At 38.0% G+C, this 20,961-nt stretch overlaps 1 protein-coding gene across 4 annotated transcripts in view; it reads left to right on the top strand.

Annotated features, from left to right (window-relative positions):
- Window positions 1–20,961, top strand: part of SLC10A7 (solute carrier family 10 member 7) — a 191,492-nt gene that overhangs the window by 7,578 nt on the left and 162,953 nt on the right. For all 4 annotated transcript variants that reach the window (XM_006081754.3, XM_023754891.1, XM_023754898.1 and 1 more), the window contains exons 2-4: window positions 154–236; window positions 6,269–6,405; window positions 10,562–10,637. In XM_006081754.3, coding sequence (XP_006081816.1) covers window positions 154–236; window positions 6,269–6,405; window positions 10,562–10,637 — 296 coding nt within the window. The remainder of the gene's footprint in view (window positions 1–153; window positions 237–6,268; window positions 6,406–10,561; window positions 10,638–20,961) is intronic.

Here is a 20,961-nt window from a genome sequence, read left to right as displayed (position 1 = left end):
CATCACAGCAAATGCTCAACTCCATCAGGACAGTAACATACCAGGGTCAACACTAAGAAATGAAGTACCATTTGTCCTCCTCCACTGGATTTGTCTTTCATACTGGAAGACTGGAAACTCTTATCTAACAGTACCTAATTTCTCTCTCTTTAGGACCACTGAAGCCAGAAATAACTGTCTCCTACATTGCTGTTGCAACAATATTCTTTAACAGTGGACTATCATTAAAAACAGAGGTACTGTCACCTATGGGGCACATGAAAAGCAGGGAGAAAAATTCAGTTTATACTTAATATTTTAAATTTTCAGATCCTTTTGTAAAGCTGTGTGTAGCTGTAGTCTGACGGCTCCACTATAACAGAAGGTAACTTGGACTTCAGCACTGGACTTGTGTTTTGTACGTACGTATTCCACAAACCTTATAGTCAAGCAGCATGGAACCTGAAGATGTGGCTATCATGAGTGTGTTTTTAATATGGCAGCTGAAGTGATGCATCTCCTTCAGGTCTTCCTCAGATTATGGTGGTAACTATACTGTGGCCCCTTTAAGCTGTAGATGTTTATTTGGGCTTCCATAACTTTGTGGATCATCTTTTGTTCCTAGGACTGATGATGTATGAGTGATGCTTGTTAAAACTTTTTAACTAATTTGTATTTTTACAGATGTATATTCTTTGCTAGTGCTGTATAGTTATTAAATGTTAATAGATGTCTTGAGGAAATATTTGTACTTTTTCATACTAAATCTCACTTTATCATGAAGACATACAGGTAATGTTATTTATTGATCCAGGTGTCACTGAATATGGAATTCCTTGGAATTAAATATCCAGACATTTTTATACCCGAGATAGGAATGAGTAGAATATATGATTCCCTTTTGACTTATAATGGAGAAAAAATAGGAGAAAATACCCATTTGCTTTTGAAGAAATTACATAGAGTTTTAAAAGTCATCATTCTAAGCTGCTTAGTCTTACATAGACAGGTTAATTTTACTGTGTAAGAAGGCTTTTTTTTTTAAGGAAATGATTTAAAAACATACAATTCTGTTTGTGCATCATATCTTGTCTTTACTTCAAGTATCTTTCTTTTAAGTGTGATTTGAATAAAGATCAAATTTACTTACCTCTTTTTTGATCGTCCTAGTAGCAACATAGAAAAAAAATGGTTTTACTAAATTTAGGTATTCTGTAGTTAGCAGGTTGGTATAAATCTTTCCATTGGGGTCATTTGGGATATAGATGGGATCCATGTGTAGTGTCTACGACAGATGAAGTGTGTCTCAAGAATGCTAAATATCCTCACTGATTACTGGTCTTCTGAAAATAGCTGACATGGATGGGATTTCCTAAATATGTCAAATTCCAGTTTTTGTAAACTATATTGATAAGAAAGGACTGTGATTAGTACTTAAAGGGCATAGGCTTTACCTGTCAACACCAGAGTTCTATTGGTCCTCAAATGGGGGACAGAATTTACCACTGCTGTGCTGCTGGTCTGATCTTCCTTGGAGGTCTTCTTGCTGGCCTTGGTTAATGCTCTTTGTGAAGCAGCTGCCTCACCCAAGTCCTCTACTTGGGAGGTTGCTCTAACTACGCCCCCTGGTGGCTTCTTAATGGCTACAACTGTTGCTTATGCCATGGGAAATCTGGCAAGAGACTTGATTTCTCTCCTTAGCTTCTTGCTTAATGCTGTTCTGTAAAGCAGCCAACTTTGTGGGATGCAGAAATTGAAGAAGGAATGTCACAGTTATCAGCACTTCTCTAAGGACCAAATTCTTCTGTAAGCACCTAGGAAACCTTCAGAGTCATCCAACTAATTTGGATCTAATGATGAAATATGCCTGGATCCCTGGCCTTTCTTATGTATCTAAGAAGCCATCAGAACCATTTCCTCCACGAAAGACCCTTTTGAAATGAATACAACATTAAGTCATTTTCAAGATCCATTTAACTTAAGATGGCCTAGATTGCATCTTTGTGTAAAGTTAAGCCATCTCTAAGCCCTGCTAATTTCTTGGGCAATAGAAGGTAGCAATCTTGTTATTTGTTTTCTAGTTAATAATCTTAAATTAATTTCAATTGGGACTATTTTTGTATCCTATTAGGTCTTAGAATCATGCATTTTTGCACACAGAAGACGGTGAGTTATTATTGACTTGAATTTATTTGAAAGCATTTATTATGGTCCCATTCGAGTTTGATTCATATTGAACATTACTCATACATTGATGTAATGATGTGAATTCTAAAGTTTGTTTTGCTCATTTATTAAAATTATAAAGAGCTCTGTGTTAACACTTCATGCTAAAAAGATTTAATGCTAAATCTTCAGTTTTTTTAACTGTTGATTTCTAGTTTTTGAAATATGTGTTGAAATGGTTTCTGAAATATTATTATACTGAAATGTAATAATGTCACCTTTGAGATTTATTTTATATATAGCTAACTTCAAACCTGCAGTTTCAGAGGATTTGTCACTTAACAGACCATGGCAAGACCAATTTATTTAAACAAATAACCTATCAAGTGCCTATCACTACAACACACCATGCTTGGCACAGGGATAGAAACAAAGATGAGCAGGATTTTAAGGTGTTACTTGCTTTTTCTTTTCCAGTGTTACCTTATTTTCTCTTTACTGTTGTATGAAGATCTAGAAAACCTATAATACTAGGTTTTTGTGACAGTCTTGAAAATCTTTCGTAGGAAACACTTCATGTCTGTTATTTCCCTGTTGTTAAGAGGCCCCAACACGGTAGGCTCTTGTGATTCATTTTGATGAGTTCTTACTGATCCATTATTCTGATGTGATATCAATTGTTTCTAATTGTCATTTATTAGGTCATGCAGTAGTCTCTAACTGCATTTTATTTTTCATAACTCTTTTCTGATTATAGAAGTGGTATTTCCCTATTGTAGAAAGATTAGAAAGAGTAAAAATAACTGTTCTAACATTTGTGTGCTTTTGTACTTTTTTTCTTAAACATATTTTACATATAGAATGTTTTAAAAATAAAATATTTTTTTAAAATTATATATATGTATATAGGTATATGCAATTTTTCATGTAATTTAATACTGTTATTTAATTTTTCTTCACTTATACATTGAAAAATAAAATAATTTACATTTTTTTTTACTTTTATGTACATAAATCAAAAGGTCCAAAAGTATATATGATGAAAAGTCGTCCTTACACCCCTTTACCAGCTATCTATCCATTTCTCTTCTCTGGTGATAACAGTTTCTGTGTGTCTTTCCAGAGATATTCTATGCAAAACATACATATCTGTATCCATCCCTTTAAACTGTTATTTTATGCTGTTTGTCACTTTACCTTATTTAACTCAGAAACATATCTTGGAGATTATTTTATTTTATATCAACATATAAAGAACTCCCTGTTTCTTTGTGTATGCTGAAAAATATTCTATTTTATGAATGTGTCACGTTACATTTTCCTGGTCCCCTATTGGTGGACATTTAGGTAATAACCATGTTTTGCTGTTATAAACACTCTGCAAAGGACACTAAAAACATGTCATTTCCCACATTTTGGAGTATAGGTGAAGAGCTAATTCCTGGAAGTGGAATTTATAGGTCAAAATGATATATGCAGTTTAAGTTGTGATAGATTCTCCAAGTACCTAGTGTGCTGGGCTGCATATCTGGTGCTTTGGCCAGACGGGTCATGCTGTGCTGTCTGTTCCTAAAACACATAGATAGGAAGGTAATGACATCAGGCCAGGCCTTGAGATATGGTCTCATGGCCCCTTCCCAGCACGCAGGCCTTCTTTCTCAGAAGGCCCGGAAGTCTCATTCCAAATTTGGGAGACAAAGGACTGGAAAAAGTATAAATAAAGAGAGTTTCCTCCATATTGGGGGCCCAGAATTTGAAAGACACATTTGTCTCTGGGCCTCCACAAAATTTAATAATAAAATGTAACTCTTGCAATCAGCGCTGCAGTTCAGCCTCTGCTTCGGCAGGGTGCTGTAACTGTAGTCGCTGGTCATGGAAATCGGGGCTGCAGTTCAGCCTCTGCTTCGGCAGGGTGCTGTAACTGTAGTCAGCTGGCCAGCTTAATAAAGGCTCTTAAATTTAAATTCTGAGTCAGTGGTCTATCTTGCTGAGTGAACCCATAACACCTAGAATGGTGGCAGGTGCTCAGTAAGTATTTGTCGAATGAAGAAATGAGTTGCCAGATTGCTGTCCACAGGTTGTGCCAGTTTATATGCTGATTAAGTAGGGAGAGACCCTGTGCTCTTACATCCTTGTATACAGTTTTAACATAGTTTGAATAGCTCTTAACACTGTTTAATTCTTACCTTATATGGTTATTCTTCCATTGTTGGACATTTAAGTTGTTTCCAGATTTTACCATAATGGATAATGCTGTGAGGATCAATTCTGTGTATAAATGCTTGTAACCATTTTTTATATTGTTGGGATAAATGCCTAGATATAAAATTTTGGGATCTAAGAATATAAATTGTATTATAGTCCCTGATATATATCCCCAATTTACTTTTTAGAAAAGTTACACTATTTTATATTTCTATGAGAAGTATATGCAAATGCCTTAATTACTGCATTGTGGCTAATCATTTTATTACAATTTAAACAATTGAAAACACTCATATGTATTTGGTATTTATTGAATGCCTCTGAGTATATCTGTGTGAGATTTGGTTTCAAGACTGCTGAGGATTCTGGGTACTGCTGGTGCTCAGGTGTCTCTGGGGTGAAACTTATGATTCAGAGCGAGGATGGCTCCTTTTCTCTTAGCTCTGATCCATGGACCTGGTATGGCTTCTGGTCTGTCCAGTGTTTCCCTACATTATTCCGGATTACCGGAAGTTCCTTAAATACCATTAAAGACATCTTGTGGCCGAAATGGAACTGCTGTGTGCCTTCACACAGGGAGATAAATAGGGGGCCTCTGAGACAGATCCTAGAGGTGGTGGTCAGTGAATGAGTTTGTCCTGACCTACTGTTTATTAAACGATAAACTCCAGCTCATGCCTCTGAGGCTGAGGCTCTTTTGAAAGTCTTGCTTGAACTGGGGGTTGTGGGGATATTATTATTATAGTAACTCTCTGGCAACTTTGAATGCACTTTAATGAGTGCCTGAATGTTATATGTCAGTTTTCTACTACTTTCTGAATGTGTTTTATTTCCACTGAAAAACCACACAACTCAAAGAAATTCAAATGCAAACACTTGTTAGTATATATTTAAACCCTCAAATTTAACTGAGTACCTTTTAGTTGTGAGACTCATAACATGTGCCTGGCTTGTCCTGTTTGGTGGGAATTTTCTCCCTCCCTGGCAGTAGGATGACACAGGCACAGGTTATTGGGTTTGATTCCGAGCTTCACTGTGTAGTAGCTCTCAACCTCAAGTTCCTCATCAGTAAAACAGGAAAAATAACATCCACCTAATGGTGTTGATGTGAGGATTAAATGAGATGACATACATAAAGTGGCAAGCTCAGAGAATGGCATACAACTACTATTCAGTAAATGTTAACAAAGAAAATGAGTGAGTCAATTTTGTGGAAACAGCCGTTTTTAATTATAGAATGTTGTTGGGGGGAACATTTTTAAAAATTATGATCTGTGTGTAGATTTAGTAACATCTTGCCAAATTGAGGCCTTTCTAGGTCTGATATAATGACCAGAGGTTAATTATCTTATAAAATTGTGATAGGTTCTACTAAAATTTTAAATAAGATTTATTTTTTTTCAATGTTTAAACGTACATGTTTGTTGCAGTGTCAACAGTTCTCAAATGTACCAGTAGTTAGCTTAGTCCTGGTCCAGAATTTCACAAATCTGAATTATTGTGATATATTGTATATTGGAAAGCAATTAGAATATTTCAGAAATTTTATATAAAAATTATAATCTTCATGAATAACTTCATAACCATCATCAACTTTTTTCTTAAGGTTTGTCTCTTATGCAATAACTTTTCTCTTAAAATTTGTCTCTTAATACTTATGCATAATCTCATATGCATAGGTTAAAATATTTAGCTATGAAATAACTCCAAATTGATGTATGTAGCCAGACTTAATGTGCTGATCAATTTACAATATATATAAATACTGAATCATCATGTTATACACCTGAAACTAATATAATGTTATATATCAATTATATCTCAATTAAAAAAACAATTTATGTGATGTTATTTTAGTACCAACCTATCTTCAGAAATAGTTTTCTTAATTTTTTTTATCTTGTGTCCTTTTTTGCAGGAGCTGACCAGTGCTTTGGTGCATATACGACTGCATCTTTTCATTCAGATCTTTACGCTTGCATTCTTCCCAGCAGCAATATGGCTTTTTCTTCAGCTTTTATCAATCACACCGATCAATGAATGGCTTTTGAAAGGGTATGTTTAAATATTTTGAAGAGTTACTTTTTAATTAATTAATTACTTTTTAAATTGTTGACACTATTACAGATGCCTTCCCCCCATATTTGCCTCTGTCCACCCAGCCCCACTCTTCTGCCTTCACTACATTGTTGTCTGTGTTCATGGACTATGCATATATGTTCTTGGAGGGTCCACTTTTAATGGGACATCTCTAGTGACATTATTTCCATAGCAACTTATGTGTGATATCTTATAAGAAAATAAAAACACTTTTAACATTATTATTATCCTTCAACTCAAGGTTTTAGGAATTTAAAAGAGTTGTGGGAATTTAAAAGAGTTGTGTTTCTGGGAATTTAAAAGAGTTGTTTTGGGAGAAAACTGGAAGGGACTAGAGGATGTAAGATCTGTATGTATGAAAAAAGATAGGCTGTCAATTGGTGCTTTAACTTTTGTGATTTATCTTACCAAATGTACAGAGATAATGGCTTTAAAAATATATAGAAAAGAAAAACATATACAGGGGACAAACATTTATTTTTTCACCTGTTCTGTATTATGTTTGATTGGGTAGTTGATTTAACAATAGATTTTTATTAGAATCATTTCTTCCATTAAAAATATTGTCATGTTTATTTAAAGGATTTGATGATTTAAAAAAAAATTATTTGAATTGGTTTAGAACTGACCTTATGTTAGCATCCTATATAATAAAGAACTAATATGCAAATGGTTGTCATTCCCTTGCGCTGGGGCTGGGGAACCTGAGGCTGCGCCGGGGGACCTGAGGCTGCACCCCCCCCGCCCGGCGGGGTTTGAGGGGGGTGGGGCTGGCTGGGTCTGGGTCTCGCGTGATTTGAAGGCGCGTGTGGGTGGGCGGGGACTTGACTCTGGGTCCTGCGATGTGCCCCAGACTCTGACAGGAGGGAGATTTTCATATACATTTTACTAATTTTCTTTCATCTCTGACACTGTATTATAGCAAAAGGGCAAATAACAATATTCAAATATTTCCTCTAAGTAATTCCCTTTTAATGTGCATGAATTTCATGCACCGGACCACTAGTCATGGTATAATAGCTAAAATACTGAACTTAAAGGCCGAAGATTGCATTCTGACTCTGTCCCTAACTTGCTAGGTGACTTTGAGGCATTTAATAGTTTTGAACCTCAGTTTCCCAGTTCATAAAATGAAGATAATTATGCTTTTACTGCCTGCTTTAATAGCAATATCAGGGAAATCACTTATTTAACTCCTGCTATGTACCAGGAATTATTATAAGTATTGGAAAACCAACACTGAACAAAATGGGCCAAGAGTGAGTTTTGCACATTGAAGAGACTTTGGATGTGCTTGTCAGTAAACAAGTAAATAGATGATTAAGATAGAAGTAAGTGATGCAAAGTAAAGCACTATGATATCCTTAAGTGGTTGGGTGCACAGGCTGGTGATTAATTTAGATTGTAGAGTTCATGGGGCAGAGTGTTCTAGGCAAAGGAAACAGAATGTTCAAAGGCTCCAAGGCAGGAATAACCCTGGTGCGTTTGAGGGTCAGGAAAGCGACCATGGTGGCCAGAGCCTGCTGACATGGAGGAGGAATACTATGACTTGGGGTTGGAAAGGTGGGCAGAAACCAGTCACTCAGCATTGTGGGCCATGGTAATGCATTCAGAGTTTATTCTGAGCAGTACAGAAAACCACCAGAGGGAATTAAATGAGAAAGTGGTGTTGTCTGATTTATATTTGCAAATGATTCTCCTGGCTAGTCTGTGGAAAATAATAGATAATAGAAGGGCCTGAGAGAAAGCTAGGAGACCAGCTGGGAGGCTAGCATGGTATAGCAGCGCAGTAGGGAGAAATTGATGTGTAAAGGATATATTTTAAAATTGGAGTTCTCAGAACCCATGGATGGATAGGATATGGAGAGAGGAGGACAGGAAGGAATCAAGGATGACTTCTAGATTTTGGGTATGAGCCACTGGGTAATTGGTGACATCCTTTACTTAGCTGGAGAGAAGTAGAACAAGAGGGGAAAATCAAGAGGCTGTTTTGGCCAGATTGAGTTTGAGAGAGTGAACATAAAATTTTGCTGAAAAGCATAAAATGTCACAGAAATATAATGACATCATTTTAGAACAACAATGTACGAGATGGGCAAAAGTAGGTTTGCAGTTGTCATACAAATAACACAATAATTAATAAATAATAATACAACAATAAGCTCTGTTTCACATACTCATAACTGAAAACCTACTTTTGCCCACCTCTGTATAATGCATATTAAGAACCAATAGATATCAAGTATCTGCACTCAAGAAATAGGAAGATATTAACTCAGTTTGCTTGTATTAAAGGAACTTTCAATTTAGTTCATGTGTAGGATATATATATATACATATATATATATATATATATATATATACCCTATCTAATAATAGACAAACATGGTAATTGACCGTACCTTCGCTATGCCTCCCATTGGCTAATCAGCATGATATGCAAATTAACCGTCAACAAAGATGGCTAATTTGCATACTGAAGGCAGGGCAGGACAGCGTCATCCCGCCTGCCCTGCTGCCATCTGGGCCTGCTATCTGCGACCTGGGGCGGCGGGCGTCCATGTGCGACCCGACCGGGGCAGCTGGGCAGTGCAGCAGCGATCGGCCAGCCCGCCTGGCACCATCCGGGCATCCCGTGTGCGACCTGACCCGGGGCAGCCAGGCGGGACAGCAGCGATCGGCCGACCCACCCGGGTGTCCCGTGTGCGACCCGACCTTGGGCGACCGGGTGGGGCAGTAGTGATCCGCTGGCCCGCCCAGGCGTCCAGTGTGCGACCCAACCCGAGGCGGTCGGGCGGGGCAGCAGCAATTGGCCGGCCCGCCCGGGCATCCGTGTGCAACCTGCCTAGGGCATCCTGTGTGCGCCCCAACCTGGGGCATCCCGTGTGTGACCCGACCTGGGGCGGCGCCCCAACCCCCGGATTGGCCCTGCCGTGTGCGCTGCCCCGGGGCGGCACCCCAACCCCCGGATCGGCCCTGCTGTGTGCACAACCCGGGGCGGTGGGGCAGGCACCGAGAGATTGGGCCTGCCATCTGCCACCCAGGGAGCTGGCCTAAGCCAGCAGGTGGTTATCTCCCGAGGGGTCCCAGACTGTGAGAGGGCACAAGTGGGACTGAGGGACACTCTCCCACCCCCCCTCTCCTGCCAGTGCACAAATTTTTGTGCACCGGGCCTCTAGTATATATATAAAATAGTGACCAACCTAATGGGGCAGCATATGATTTGTCAGATGAGTGGTGTAATCAGTTAAAGGATAAGAGGTTTAGCAAGGGTTGTGTACTCCTAAAGCAGAGATTTCAAATATGAGACATTAGTGGAGGAAAGATTAAAAGCTTCTTTACTTCCTCCTCTCCAATGTGGATGCCTTTTATTTCTTCTTCTTGTCAGATCGCTGTGGCTAGGACTTCCAGTACTATGTTAATAAGAGTGGTGAAAGGACATCCCTGTCTCATTTCTGTTCCTAAGGGAAACAGTTTAAGTTTTTTGCCCATTGAGTATGGTGTTGGCTATAGGTTCGTAATATATAGCCTTTACTGCTGTTTGGCCTAATGATCCCACTTCTGGGAATATATCCTAAGAATCTTGAAACACCAATCAGAAAGAATATATGCATCATGAGATGAAAGTTTTGAGAATTGCTGTTTTGTAGAAAGGAATAAACACATGTAAGCTTGTGTTTTGTTAAATATTTTTGAACTTTGGAAGTGGTTTTAAAGTTTTATTTTTTCGTAAAGACTTTCTACCAAAAAAATGTAAGGAAAAGATACCTGAAATAAGACTCAGGCTAAATTATATACATTTTGGTTATCTTTCAATGACTATACTTACTCTAACTTGAATGTTTTTTTTTAATTATATAATAAAAGCTTAAATAATTTAAAAAATAAAGTCACCTAAAATTATGAATGAAATGAGAGCTTCCTCAGGCATTTGCAGCATCTTCTAAGCCATATTGCTTCACATAGAATTGTCTGAACTCAACAGGGCATGTGCATCAATAATCACTCTTCTATTTTCATTTACGCAGCTCTGCAATTTTAGAATGAATGTAGTGACACTATTTGTGATTGAAAAATGCTATTTATAATTGCACTTTCTTTTATTTTTCAGTTTGCAGACTGTAGGTTGCATGCCTCCCCCTGTATCTTCTGCAGTGATTTTAACCAAGGCAGTCGGTGGAAATGAGGTGAGTCAAGGGGCTAATTGTTTAAACAGAAACGGGTGCTGTGCTTTTATGTTTATATTCTATTTTATGATATAGGAGTCATGTAGCAGAAAACATATAACCATAGCAGCTTATGAAAGAAGCGAGTTATTTATGTATTAGGATGATGTTGAAATTGATGACAGTGAGTTGAATTTGGGATTTCAAAGGAGGTGAATGAAATGGGGATGGGAATTTCTCTACCTCAGTGGGAAATTGGGAGACAGAGGACAAGGGATTCAAGAAAAGGGACTTTTCATTCAAGACTCACAAACTGAGGACACCTGCTATGGCCATTCCTTAATTCTTTAAAAAATTGTAAGGAATTAAATTTGTGGGAAAGGGGTCAGTATAAGTCTCATGACTAGTGAAGATGATATACAAAGGAAAAATGAGGTCAGCCCAGCTGGTGTGGCTCAGTGGTTGAGTGTTGACCCATATACCAAGAGGTCACTGGTTTGATTCCTAGTCAGGGCACATAGGGGTAATCTAACCTGGGGATAGAGCCCAGGTTTCAGGCTCTATCCTCAGTAGGGAGCATGCTGGAGGCAGCCAATCGATGTTTCTCATTAATGTTTCTATCTCTCTATCCCTCTCTTCTTCTCTCTTTAAAATCAATAACATATTTTTTTAAAAAAGGAAATGAGGCCAGATTTCTAAGATAAGTTTAAAAACATTATCCAGCTGCTAGCGGACTGTGACATAAGAAGAGTGCTTGTGTATTGGGATAGCAGTTATTCATTTAAAGAACTCCTTATAAGTGGCTCTTCTGAGTTGAAAGGCCTTACAACTTTGTACTGAGGGACTTTGCTTTGTATTCCCCCTTTTCCACTTATAGTCCATCATTTAGAAAATAATACTATTGAATAAGGGAAGATATAAGGGGTTGCCACTTCAGTCATCCTTAGGAGTTTGCTTTCTTAGCATCTATTTTCGTTTTCATCCATTTTATTAATTGCAAAAATATTTCTTGATCACATGCTATATTCTTTTTAAATACAGGGTTATTGAAATATTATTGACATACAATAAACTGCACAAATTTAAGCAATTTAATGTTTTGGCATATGTATATATCTGTGAAATCACTACAATGAAGATAGTGAACATGTCCATTACCGACAAAAGTTTCCTTGTACCCTTTGGTAATCCTTCCCTCCTGTTCTTCTTAGCACCCCCCTTCCCCTAGCAACCACTGATCTGTTTTCTGTCACTGTGCATTAGTTTGCATTTTCTAGAGTTTTATATAATGGATCATGCAGTGTATACTCTTTTTTTTTCTGTCTTTTTTACTCAGAATACTTATTTTGAGTTTCATCTATATTGTGTGTATCAGTAATTCATTACTTTTTATTGCTGAGACGTATTGTTTTGTATGGATGTGCCACAATTTGTTTATCTGTTCACTTGTTGATGGACATTCAGGTAGTTTTCACGCTGGGGCTGTGGACATTTGTGTACAGATCTTTACATGGACATAAACTTTCAATTCTCTCGGGAATACTAAGCAGGAGAATGGCTGGATCATCTAGAAGGTATATGTTTTAGTGCATTTTAACCAAGGGAGGAATCACCAATAAATAGTTATAAATCACCTATAAATAGCTTTTGAATTGAACCGTTTCTTTTATTAGTAAATATGCAGGCACACTCCTTTTTACCACAGGTGCATGTTTACCTTTTTAAGAAATTGCCAAAGTATTTTCAAAAGGGGTTGGACCATTTTACATTTCAAGCAGCTGTGTAAGAGTTCCCAGTGCTCCACATCTCAGCAGTGCTTGGTATTGTCAGTCTTTAATTTCAGCCATTCTGGTATGTGTGGAGTGGTATCTCATTGGGGCTTTAATTTAATTTGCATGTTTTAGTGACTAGTGATGGTAAGTGGTATTATCTTTCCATGGCTTATTTACTATCCATGTCTTTTTTAGTAAAATGTTTATTAAATCTTTTGCTTTTTTAAAATTGGGTATTTCACTTTCTTATTGATGAGAGTTGAGAGTTTTATATATTCTGGATCCAATTCCCCCTCCATCCACTGAGCCAAACCGGCTAGGGCCCCCCTCATTAGATATATGCTTTGTAAATATTTCCTCCCAGTGTGTGGTTTGTTTTTTCAATTTCTTACCAGAGTCTTGAAGAGCAGGATGATAGTGGAGGCACTGAAATGAGGTTGGATGCCATATGCATTTTGAAGGCACAGGATATGTTTATGAATTGGATGTGGAATGTGAGAGAAAGCGGTGTCAAGAATGACCTCAAGGTTTTTGAGCAGCTGACAGGATGGAGTTGGAGATGAGTACTTGTGAGAGCAGGTTTGGGAGGTATCAGTCTGGTGATAACTAAGAATGCCAAAATCTCAATGGCTACCTGTATAGGTTTATTTCTTACTCATAGTACATGTCCCATGTTGGTCAATTGGAAGGTCTTTCCTGTCATTAAGGAAGCCTGGTTAATGGAGGCCCCATTTGTATGGAACACAGAGCATTTACAGTTGCCACAGCAGGGAAAGAGAGATTGGAGAGTCACCAATGGGCTTTTCACTGTCCAGGCTGGAAGGGGTACATGGCACTTCTGCTCACATTAAATTGGCCAGAATAAGTCGTATATCTTCACCATGTGTTGTCATTGATGTGCCCTGAATGAGAAGAGAACTGGATGTTGGTGAACACTCGTAATGTCATCCATGTGGGTAAAGATCAAGAGGTTGTGTTTTTGTTGTATTAAGATACCTATTACATACCCAAATGAAAATGTCAGTAAGCAACTAGAGATACAGAGTTGAGAGTTCAGGTCTAAACTGGAGATATAAATTAGGGAGTCATCAGTGAGTAAATGGTATTTCAAGCCAAGATTGGAGGAGATCACCTGGGGAGAGAGCATAATTAGAAAAGAAACAGGTTCAAGGGCTCAGCTCTGGGACCCTCCATCATTAAGAGGTCATGACAGTGAGGATTAACCAGCAAAGGCAACATAGAAAAAATAATTAGTGAAATGTAAAGAAAAACAAGAAATCATGGTATCTTGAAACCAGACGATGAAAGTGTTTGAAGGAAGAGGGTATGATCAGCTATTCTGCTGATTAAGTGGTATAAGGTGAATTCTGAGAATTGACCCTTGAATTACGCTACATGGAGGTTACTGGTAACCTTGGCCAGAGTGGTTTCAGTGGGATATAGGGGCAAATGCTTGTTTGGAGTAGGTTCAAGGGAAAACAGGAAGAGGGAAGAGAGGAATTAGAGATAAGAGTTATAGACATCATTTTGAGGTCCTTTGTGATAAAGGGAACTAATAACTGAGGCTGTATTTAGATGGGATGTGTGATTAAGATTTTTAAGTACAGAAATGACGGCATGTTTCTGTCATGTTGGGAACTGTACAGTAGAGAGGGAGCTGGATGACTTTTATTTTTTCTCAGCAGCTGAGAGTCATGACAGGGTAAGTGCTATGAATGTTTGAGTTGAGAGGAGAAACGTGCCATTGCCGCCGCGCTGAGGAGAGTGGGTTAGCTGGAGAGTAGGGTAGCATTGCAGGCAGCACTGAGGACCCAGCTGAGATTTAGTCATTCATTTAAAGGGAAGCCAGGCATCATGGTTGTGTGTTTTTTCTTAGCCCTATTTAGCTTTTTGGCGTAGGAATAGAATTGGCGGATAGTTGGAAACCCGGCGTTTCATTATTCCAGCTAATTCTTTCACCTAATAATTAGTGAGATAGAGGGGTTATAGGAGTCAGACTGATTCTTGCTTTGATTTTCTATCACCTTGAAATAATTTGAGGAAAGGGTTTCTTTTGGAATATCAGAGACTGGTGTTAAGGGTTTAAATGTGTCATTTATCTCTTTCATTCTAATGTGATTCCCTTAAGAGCTGTAAGGCCAAAAAACCTTTTTGTTCTCAAATTACTTTTGGCAGAAGTTCAAAGTTCACTCATTTTCTTGTCATTAATAGACAGCATTAAAAAGTGTATTTACATGTTCATTCCTTAGTAAATATTTAACTTGTTTACATTAATGTATGCTAATAATGTTGAGTTTACAAACATTTCCTTTGTTTTCTAATATCATTGGTCTAGTTCTTTAAATGTGTGTATGGTGAGTCTTCATGACTATCAAGCATTGGGAAGTAAGATGCAATTTTTCACAAATACTGAAAATTGAACTTCAGAAATGAAGCTTGTAAAGTCCAGTTTGGCCATATCTTCTGATATGAAATGAATAGACTTTCTTATACTTATGTCAGATTATGGAAGGAAATGATCAGCAAGTAAAAATAGTAGATCATTTTAAGTTTAATGTTTTTCTAAAGTAATGTTACAAAGTAACTGAATATAAGCTCTTGCTGAAATAAATTTAAGGGAAGATTAACCTAGTCTACGGATGAAAAGTGAATTTATTGGTGCATGTGAATGAAAAGGTCCAAATGCTGAATTCAGTGTCAGGTGCCATTGGGTGACGGTTCTGAGTCTACATCTCTGTGATTCACGGTTCTGTCTCCATGCAGCAGCTTTGTACCCACGGGGTTTTAACACAGCAGGAAAATTGCTGGGGCGCATTTCCATGTCCTTTCAAACTGACTAGTCTTTGCAGTATTTATGGCATGTAAGAAACCTTTTTTTTTTTTAAATTGCACTTTGTGTTACAAAACTTCTTAACATTTAGTTTATGCTCTCATATATTTACATATACATCTTTTTTTAAAAATATATTTTATTGATTTTTTACAGAGAGGAAGGGAGAGAGATAGAGAGTTAGAAACATCGATGAGAGAGAAACATCGATCAGCTGCCTCCTGCACACCTCCTACTGGGGATGTGCCCGCAACCCAGGTACATGCCCTTGACCGGAATCGAACCTGGGACCTTTCAGTCGGCAGGCCGACGCTCTATCCACTGAGCCAAACCGGTTCTGGCTTACATATACATCTTTAGTATATATACATGTTTAGTATATGTCCTCATGTATAAAAGAACATCTGTGATTATGTAGCATATTTGTACTTTAATGATTTGGGGGGATGTGTTCAGACATAATAGTGTCATTTGAAATGATTCTCTTGGTTTTATTTTGAAAAATTGTTATATAATTTAGGAAGAGATTTTTTCTGTTACTAATATGCCTATCATTTTAAAGTGTTGTGTTGTGTTTTTTTTCATAAAACTATTGATTACAAAAAGGTTTTTTGACATGGATGGGAAGTGACTGCATCCTTTAAACTCACAGCTTGTACTTTGGCAAGAAATAGCCTTATTACCTTTTGCTGAAGTTATAAAACAATTTCTGTTTTTATAACTTGGGTATTCTTGTTTCAGAGAGCCAGCAGAATTTATAGTAACTTCTAGCTGCATTAGGAACTCAATGTACATGCATAACAATGTAGATGCTGGAATGCTAGCGTATGCTTTAGGTATTAAAGTGAGACTGTTAAGGGTGTAGCTGACTGGCAGTCCTATTTTGTGGCTTTTAAACTTTAAACTACTCTTATTTAAATAACATAATTAGATTCTTTTTTTGTGATTGTAATTTTTTTATTCCGGTGTTTTAAATGTAACTTTTCAAAAGTATGCTGTTGACATGGTCTGATTGATGACTATGTTGGGGGTGGGGGGGTGGCGAGAGAGAAGCTTTAGTTCCTTTTTTTTTTCCTTTTTTTGTACTTTTTATTAAAAAAAACAAATTAAATAAAATAGTGATCAATTCTATCTAAATTGAACCAGAGTCCCTAGTTCATGGTGGGGAAGGCTGAGAAGAGGGTAGACAAGGATGTGGCTGCAGCAGGTTCTTTCTCTTCGTATCTGGGAGGCAATTCAGATGAGAGATGTGGAGTGTGGGAGGTCTCAGAGGACGAAGGAGTCCCCAATATGGTATAGATGGATACATGCCCTCTCTCAGGGGCCGCACCTTAACCCTCAGGAGCTGGGGTCCTGCTTGCCCTGTGAAAACTGGCAGTGAAGACTTTACCTCCTACATCCTGGCCTCCCTTTCAGGAAGGTACCAGAGCCTTTCCAGCCCTGCTCTTCCCTAGCACTTCCCGGGACTCCTTCTCCTTTTTTAAATAATAGAAAAAGTAATAAGACTTGGTGAACCCTAATTTTATTTCTAAATATAAGAAAGAAGATAGGTAAACATGTTTTCTATTTTATTATAACATGGGAGATACAGGATAAGCTCTTATTCTTTCTTTTTTTAAAAAAATATATTTTATTGTGTTTTTTTTTCAGAGAGGAAGAGAGAGGGATAGAGAGTTAGAAACATCGATGTGAGAGAAACATCGAACAGCTGCCTCCTGCACACCCTCTACTGGGATGTGCCCGCAACCAAGGAACATGCCCTTGACCGGAATCGAACCTGGGACCTTTCAGTCCGTAGGCTGGTGCTCTATCCACCGAGCCAAACCGGTTAGGGCTCTTATTCTTTCTTTGAAACTATACATTTGTTTGGTTTAAATTTCTGTTCAAATGTAAAGTTCTGTGCTAAAAACTATGATTTCCCCTCCCTCACAAAGCCTTACAGAGGTTTTAAACCTAATGGGACTTGCTAAGGAAATCATTGTATTAAAATTCAAGTAACTTCTGCCTTGTGGTCACTACCACAGAGATTCCTTTTATAAAAGAAGGTTCTTTTTTAAGAAATGGGAAAATCATTTTCCAGAGTTTGGAGAGAAGGTGCTATGTAGCTTTAATGCTACTGTTATAGAGATATTTCATTTCTCTATCACTTAAGCTGGTATTTAATGAAAAAGCAAGAAAGGTAGGGTTTGGGAGAAGATGCATTATCTTCTTTAACTTCAATAGTTCTTTTTTTTTATGTGTGTGCAAGCTGAGATAGCGAGGGATTCAGCTAAAAGCCATTGCCTAAAAATAGTCTTATTACCTTTCGTTGAAGTTACAAAACAATTTCTGTTTTTATAACTTGGGTATTTTCGTCAGTATGAGTTCTTAATTCTCAGGTAAAGTTGCTAAGCTGTATAGCTTTGTAAAATATCTGCCTTCAAATATCTGAAGGAAAAAAGAAAGAAAAACATTAAGAATCAGAATAGATATAAATCAGGGCAAGTTAGGAAGATGTCTCCTGTCATATCTGAGAGTAATATTTTATGCCAAGCTCTATGTTATCTGTGTTTGAGGCTGAGTCTGGTAATTCGAACCATGAAGAGAAGGCACCTTGAGCACTAATAGCAGCGTACTGATTATAAGTATATATCTTGTTTAATTTTTTGGTTTCTCAAAATGGATTCTGTATATCACCTTCACTGGCATTACCTGAGGTGATTAGGGGAAAAATCTTATCTTCACCTTAGACCTATTGAATTAGAATGTGTGATGACTGGGCCTCAGGATTCTACTTTTAAAAAAGTTTTAAACATCTTTAAAAGGTGTTTAAATATCTATATATATATATATATATATATATATATATATATATATATATATGGTTTAAAGCATAATAATAATAAACACCTTGTGCCCCATCCAGCTTTAAAAATAGAATGTGATACTTTACCTGTAGTTAAGCACCCACTTTGTGTAGGTACCATTTTTCTACCACAGAAAATAATTAAATAGGAGAATAAGATCTAGGGCCTGCCTTCCAGACTCCTGCATTTAGTGTGACATTATACTATTAAAATATCTGTTTCATGTTGTAGAACTCACAAAAACAGGCAAAACAGAGTAGAATGGCTTTATATTGGTCCATATCATCAAATTATTGTGTGGTTTTTTTTAATGTAGAAAAAACCAAAATGCACCTCAAGTGAGTTCAGCCCCATGCGGTGTGTGGGACAGCCAGAGCTTCAGTTTAGGGACCTGAATTGCGTTTGCTTCTTGTGAGCACGAGGCTGTCCTCCAGCCTAGTTCGAGGTTAGGGCAGTGCGCTTCTTTTAATGTAAACACACTTAGCTGGCATTTTTATTATATTTTACTTAGCAGGTTGAAAGTTTTTAGAATTCTTTGATAGTCATGTAAAATTCCAAATATGTTTTAGGGAAAGGTCTGATTTCAGGTATAGTAGAAGGTAACAAGCTAAAAGTGTGTGTGTGTGTGTGTGTGTATGTGTGTGTGTGTGTTAATTTCATCAATGGAGTTAGTGCCCAAATCTCTATAAAGACAATTTAAGAATGTCTCCTGAGCAAAGAAAATTATTACATAGGGTGAACTCTTTAAGTCATAGATGAAGGTCATGGCAACCTGAGTATATTTTTAAAAGGTTTCCTATCTGCTTTGAAAGCAAATGAAGCACTCGTTACTAACTTTAAAGTTACAGCTATGAGACGGTTTTTGCTAGAGGTGAAGGATCAAGATATATCACAGTCCAAATGGAGACAGAAAGTTCAATTTCTGTCTTATCAGGGAGGCCTGGAACATGTCAGGGTTATTTTGCATTATCAGTGGGGAGTTGATCTTGCTAATCCAATGAATGAAGACAAGATTCATTGAAACATTTATAAAGGCATTTAGAGGAGATCTGATCAACAGAGAGAGAACTGAGAGTGAGATAGAAATCTGATCTGTCAGTCACTTGTCAGCTTCAGCAATCACTTAGCCTTTCTGGGCCTTGCCTTTCTCCTCTGCTAAATGGGGCCGTTACTGCTTTTGCTTGCAGTGGAAGTTCAATGGCGTCTTGGACGAATCTTGTATCTGAAAAAGGCTGGCAGTGTTGAGCCCTCTTGCAAGCCTGCTGGCCAATGTACATTGTTTACCCTCTGGGCTCCTGTGCTGTCTGGGAAATGATAACAGGCTTTTCTCTTTGGCAGCAGCAAGACATGCCCCATCCTATCTCTTCTTCCATATCTACCTTTTCACTTCAGTCTCATCTTCTGAGTTGGGTTAGCATTCTTAGGATCACTAGAAAGAGTTGAGTATGTTTGTTTTAACTGCTGTAAAACTTGTGTGAAATATACCTAGATTTCCCAAGATTTTTGTGTGTTAATTTAGAAGCCTTTCATTTAATCCCTTCCTGCCTCTCAAATTGTCTTCCATTTCTATCACTTTAACCAAGAGCGTCTTCTTGATGCTTGGGAGTGATTTACGTTCACCAAATCCAGTGGCCAGTTCTCAGCTCTCATCCTCCATGACCCACCTGCAGCCTTTGACCCATGGCTACTCATCCCCAATGTCCTATGTCTCTCCTCACCCCTTTTCTTCTTGACGGACTCCTTTCCCACTCCAATGGGAGTCTCTTCCAGGGGCCTGACCTTGCAGCACCATGTTGCCAGATTTCTGTTTCTGAGTCCTTCTTCTCTCTGGAGTTGAAGACATTTGACCCCCACTTTTGGGTCCAACTCTGCCACAGACATAAGGACCGGTCCTGATCTTGGATGGGAAGTATTTGAACAATGCCAGTTTACCACACTGTGGCCCAATATCACCCTTTTGCTGCTGCATACCTAACACATGCCAAAGAATCAAAGCAGGTGTTTTTGCCTACTTTTACTTTTACTCACCTGGTTGTCTGAGAAATTCTGTATATGAGGTAAGGCATATTTTTGTATTTATACATATGTTGACGTAAGTAATGTCCAAACTTGCAGAGAATTTTTATGCGTTTATTTGAGCCAAACTTGAGAACAGTTGCTGGGAAGCAAAATTGGAACAGATTGAGAAAATGCTCCGGAGTATGGCAGTTTTGCAGCTTATTTTATACATTAGGATACATTAGAATAGAAGGAAGAGACATAAGGAGGGTTACATGAAATCTTTTGTTGGTAGATTAAGGGCACAGGAGAGAGCAAAATGGAGAAATTTCTGGGATTGGATAAAAAGTCAAAATAGACACATACTTCTTTTACATTAGTGGGTACAGGATAGTTAATAATTAACATTTCCAGCACATGGAGATGGTGTGTGGGGAGCAAGACAACAATGAGGGGTTCTGTGGTCTCCTGCTCTAGTACTGCGGTTATGCCTTGAGGGGTCTGGAAAAGAAAATTACTCTGATATTTAAAAGGTATGTTATCCTAGATACATAAGAACAATGCACTGGGCTTACTTAAGATGAAAGCTGACCTTTGTCAAGGCAACCACAGGCCTAGGCCAGGACTACCAGCCATGGCTTGCTTTTAGTTAGGAATTTTTATGTTCAGACCGTCCTGTGGTTACTTTTGGTCTGAGTTTGGAAGGCTCACCACGCAGGCACCGCCCCTGCCCCCTGAGCTTGTCAGGTTGAATATGTTTAGTTTTTGTCCACATGAACTCATCTTTTTTTAAGTTTATAATGACTTAGCCTCTGAAAAATGTTTTCTACTTTTGGGGCCCTCCCTTATCACACCGACCATGGGGACTGATGTGCCTTAACTTTCCCTTGAATTTACAT

This window comes from Myotis lucifugus, unplaced genomic scaffold (assembly GCF_000147115.1).
Source record: "Myotis lucifugus unplaced genomic scaffold, Myoluc2.0 scaffold_1, whole genome shotgun sequence".
Lineage (NCBI taxonomy): Eukaryota > Metazoa > Chordata > Mammalia > Chiroptera > Vespertilionidae > Myotis > Myotis lucifugus.
Note: the sequence above shows the minus strand (reverse complement) of the source record. Positions and strands in the feature narration are given on the sequence as shown.